This window comes from Pocillopora verrucosa, chromosome 10 (genome assembly GCF_036669915.1).
Source record: "Pocillopora verrucosa isolate sample1 chromosome 10, ASM3666991v2, whole genome shotgun sequence".
In the NCBI taxonomy this organism is placed as follows: Eukaryota; Metazoa; Cnidaria; class Anthozoa; order Scleractinia; family Pocilloporidae; genus Pocillopora; species Pocillopora verrucosa.
Genome location: NC_089321.1, coordinates 11,505,326 through 11,510,273, shown reverse-complemented (window position 1 = coordinate 11,510,273; position 4,948 = coordinate 11,505,326). Strand labels below are relative to the sequence as shown.

At 39.6% G+C, this 4,948-nt stretch overlaps 1 protein-coding gene across 1 annotated transcript; it reads right to left on the bottom strand.

Annotated features, from left to right (window-relative positions):
• Positions 1 to 2,186: 2,186 nt before the first annotated feature.
• On the bottom strand, positions 2,187 to 4,316 carry LOC131776201 (juxtaposed with another zinc finger protein 1-like). Its single transcript, XM_059092371.2, has one exon. It carries the CDS (start codon positions 4,257 to 4,259, stop codon positions 3,579 to 3,581), a length of 681 nt encoding a protein of 226 aa, XP_058948354.1. The 5' UTR covers positions 4,260 to 4,316; the 3' UTR covers positions 2,187 to 3,578.
• Between the last annotated feature and the right edge of the window lie 632 nt (positions 4,317 to 4,948).

The window sequence follows — 4,948 nt, the reverse complement described above, 5'->3', positions numbered from 1 at the left end:
TAAGAGTTTCTTACGTCGGTGATCATTTGTTGACCTTAATATGTGATCGGGGGGTTATACTGTAAAGAAAAAAACTAAGATGCTGGTAAAAGGGTCAAAGGGTCAACCTGCGGCATTTTGGTAGAATGGCTGAAATTTGGGAGACAAAGGTGGGGTAGGTAAAATAATAGGGTATGGGTAGTTGGAAATTCTCACCAGGGGCATAGCCAGGATTTTTCAAAGAGGGGGTCACTCTGTGTCAAACAGAGGGTACTCACCAGATTTTTATGTTGACATCCATGCCATGTTTTACTTAATGTGACAAAAAATGCCTTACAAAGGAGGGAGGGGGGTTATGGGCACCCCAGGACCAACCTAGCCACATCCTTTCTACCTCCATTGTGTTCACTCTCACAGTGCCTCTCCCATCTCAGGAGTATAAATGGTTACCAGCCTATTGTAATGAAGGCCTGTTGAAGTACTGATATGTAACCTTGCAATGGACTGACATTCCATCCGGGGGGGGGGGGGGAGAGAGGAGGGAGGGAGAGAAGAAATACCCAAGTCAGCTGTGGATGGATGGATCATTTTACTTGAGTACAGATTTAAGCTTTAAAAAAGCTAAGAAGAATCCCTATTGGTAAAAGTCAAATTCACCAAACAAGGTTCAATGCTATAACAACACATATTTAATGGCAGATGGTATAATATGCTTGAACCCCTGCACTGCCAGGACACTCTTCTAAGTGTAGCTCCAGAGTGTCTTCTCTCACACACTTTAATACTCTCCTACCCATAAATGTGTCATTCTTGGTAGAGATGACCCCCCTGTTGTATACATAGGATAGAGACAGTACAACCTTTGTTTACCCCAATGCATGCCATGATGGGTAATGAAAGACAAAAAGTATTGTTCTGCTCAATAACTGAGCCACTGAATCTAACTTTTCTTTATTTTGCTCCAAGTCCGAGTCATAAGATCCATCAAAAAACGTGATGAAAGTGCTCTCCTTTGAACCATTTTACTCTCAAGATCTCATTAGAAATTCTCCCTACTGTCTGCCATACAATTCTCATGATGCTAGTTTGGAGAATTTGGTATTTAATCAACTAAAAATCCCCTAGTCAATATTTTTCTTAATTCTCATCTCTTGTCTGCTTGATATTGTATAAGTCTTGTTAGGAGAAATTGTTTCTTGGTCACTCATGGGAGGTGCAAGGTCAATACATTAGACTTTGAAATTCCTACTCTTTGATAATATTTCAGTCATAAGAGGGTGCTCTTTCAACAAGTATTTGTGATTAAATGTGCTGTGCTCTAAGTACCTCACAGATAAGTTTCAAACTACTAACTTTGGTGTCAGAACTCTTTGCATCTTGGGGAAAGGGAAAGAAGGGGGGGGCAGCATTAAGTTCACCACGCCTTGTGCATGCCCCTCCTGAAATATCCCTGAATGCCCATGGTTTTGTTTTCTTCCAAAAGCAAACCTCTTTACAATCTCTATGGTGTCCAGTGTGTTTGTAATCAAATTTGAATCTAAATAAAATGTTATTCACCAGGCATGATCCTGATGACACAATTCATGGAAAAATTACATAATTAATCATAATCCAAACCCAATTTATGCTGCAATTGTGATGATTTTTACACCAAAATATGTGGCAGGAGGGGAGTTGGGTTGGTTGTGCCTCCTTAATACTTTCATTGAAGGGGGTTAGAGCTCTCTAATAGTTTTCTGGTAGACAAAGTCAACCATCATGTTTTCGTCAATGTCTATATTTGGCAATTAATGTTTTTCTTCCTTACATTTGTGGAGGCGTGTTGGATTCATGGTCAGTGCACTTGACTCTGGATCGAGTGGTCTGGGTTCAAGCCCTGGCCAGGGTCATTGTGTTGTGTTCTTAGGCGAGACACTTTACTCTCACAGTGCTTCTCTTCACCCAGGTGTACAAATGGGTACCAGCAAAAATGCTGGAGGTAACTCTGCCATGGACTAGCATCCTATCCAGGGAGGAGTAGCAATACTCCTAGCCATTCATGCTAAAGGAACCAGAGTTCAGCGCTGGCCTCATGGGCCACTTGGACCTGTATAAAGTCTTTACTTTTTTTTACTTCCTTATCTTTAATCACAGTTCTGACAAATTTGCCACATACATTTGTGTTGCCCTGTCCTGCTTGCATCACACTCATGACTGGTAAATGGGAATCCCATTTTGATGCAATTTATTTCAATGCTCATATGACCACAGACCCAATTTGATTTAAGTCAGTTCTACTTTAATTACAAATCTCTTAATGATGAGCCCTCCTAGAGGCATAGAATCCACAAATTTTCATCTAGAAGACTCATTTTCAGTCTCCAAAATAAGTCCCTAAGCAAGTTCCTTTAATCCTTTAACTCCCTAAGAGTGACTGGCATCTATTTTCTCCTTACAGTTTCACCCTTAAATCAAATTTAAAGGTTATGAGAATAAAGGAAATGATCCCAAATTTAGAAGCTCTTGATTGTCAAACAAATTCTCCTTTTCAATACCACAAGAAATGTAAAGAGAACAGTGAGGAGAATTTTAACATTAATGTTTGGGTGTTAAAGATTAAAAGGGTTATCAACTCATCTAAAGTAGACATTTCCATTACTTCAATATTTTGTTTGACAAGTGGTTAATTAAGAGCAAAGTAATATTACTGAGATGAAACACTATACATAAAAGAAAAACGAGACATCCACCAAACATTCCATTATAATTAATAAATTATTTACTTGTCTTTTATTATATTAGGGATCCATTTAAAACTTTGTGTTCACAGTATAAGTTAATCTATATACAATCTCTAAATGGAACGACATCCAAGTGAAAGGGAGCTGAAAAAAACCATCACGCGTTTAAAACCAGTGTCTGTTTCAATCTAATTACAATCTGGGCATGATGTCGAAACTGTACAATAATTAACATTTTTTCATAAATAAAACTATATCTTTAATGGTAAGAGATTCCACTGACTTTGTACGGCGTAGAGACTTAATTAATCTAGTGGAAATAACTCCGGAAGAACACGAAAACTAAACGAATGTCACCGTCAACCATTTCGTGTCACCCGTGTACATTTCACCGAGAATCTAAACCAACTTAAAACAATAACTTAGCGAATACCTTGTCAGTTTCTTTCCTCTTTTTGGCGAATGCCGCGAAACACGGTCAAGTTCTCCATCGTCAGTTTTAGAGTCTGATGAATGCTCTGATCAGACAAAAGGGAAATGCGCTGTCCAACCAAAGAAACGACGAAGGAAATCATTAACGAGTCAAGTGATCGAACTATTTGAAATCTGATTACCCCTTTCTCACCGCATATTCCCTAAGGATCGTGACTCGAAAGCTAAAATCCGCTGGTTTCTCTTTTCTTCGATGAGGAATTGATCAGTACGGCTGGAAAGTCTCATCAATAATACTAAAAAAAATGATGAATAAAGGATGTAACCCATTTAAGGCGACAGCTGTTTCGTGTCTTGAAGACGACGGTGAGTCCCAGTGGGAAAAGAAATGTTCACGAAATATGTCAACTTTCGCCACCACAATTTTTTCACACAACTTCCTTATTTTCACGCCATATTTTCAAGTTCCTGTGGTAAAGAATGCTTTGGCCCGGTCGGATGTTGCGTTGCTACGTGGTGTCGAAGGCCACTTGGGCTTTTGTAGCTTTTCCCACAATGGCATTTAAAAGCTTTCAGCTTCGGCCTGCTCGAGTCTTTTCTGTGACCATACTTGGCATGGTATTTTATTCCGTTGACATTCTTGTATCGTTTTCCGCACCCAGGAACTGGGCAAATATATCGCTTGCCTTCGCCATCATCCGTTGCCACGGCGTTCAATACCAGGTCGCTGGCAAAACTATCAGAAGTCCAAGAATCGTCGCTATTGTCACTCATATTGCCATCTTCCTCTCCCCCATCAAGCGTATCTGGTGTATTCAATGTCGGAATAGATATTTTAGGAGGGGTTACCCGCTTCTTTTTTAAAACATTGTGTTCTGGGCTTGGCGTGGCTGATTCCGTGGCGGACAAAACAGGATCCTTCTGTTTAGCATTGCGTGCTGCATCGGTGAAGAAGCAATTGATATACGATAAAGGTAGCGCCGGTGGCTGGGCAGCCTCTTGTTTCTCGAGAACTCTTGGATCTTTCTCGATATGGACGACTTCGATATGGTCGATTAGATCTAACAAGGAAGTGCACTGCTTACCACAACCGTGCCATAAGCAAGAGTATCGATAAAAGGCAGCCATTTTTCGCAGCTTGCCTCTGTTTCGACAGGTCGCGCCATTACATCATCGCGAAGCTTTTCAAACTTTTGACGTCACTGCAGCTATATTGCGCAAATCATGTTTACTCCAGATGGTTCTCGAAACACGTGGGGCGCACGAGGCGAAAAGCAAAACTCATGATAACAGGTGTATTTGGGGCTGCATATTATCAGTAAACAAAAGATCGTGACATAATTTGCCATCACACAACTTTCTAGTTTCATGGCTTTTCCATAATGAAACTTTCACGTAAACACCAGTTAGGACTTAAGCCTATAATTTAGGGAGCTGTAACTTTTTACTATCAGAGAAGTAAGTTAAATCACTGAAATCTTCAAGTAAAAACTTCTAAAGATGACATAAAGTAAAGAGAAAAGCCCAAATCAGTCACCTAAATTTGAATTTAATTATCTGCCTTCAACAGGTGGCATGTCCTTCTGTAATTAGGAACAAGATATACTTTCCTCTCTGACTTCCAAACCTTTCTTTTCACACAAGTTTGGAGAATTTTACATTCCTTAAACATCATATGGAAACTCAAGGTATGATGAAAATTTTTCATTTTGAAGGAAATAAAGTTGAAATAAACAACAGGAAAGTCAAGTTACCAGACAATGTTTACACAATTTCCATATGGCATATATTGTTTGTTGTGTTCTTAAGGAAGGTAC

Excerpts from the sequence above, each read along its gene's own strand:
- LOC131776201 (XM_059092371.2), bottom strand. The coding sequence starts at position 4,259 with ATGGCTGCCTTTTATCGATACTCTTGCTTATGGCACGGTTGTGGTAAG.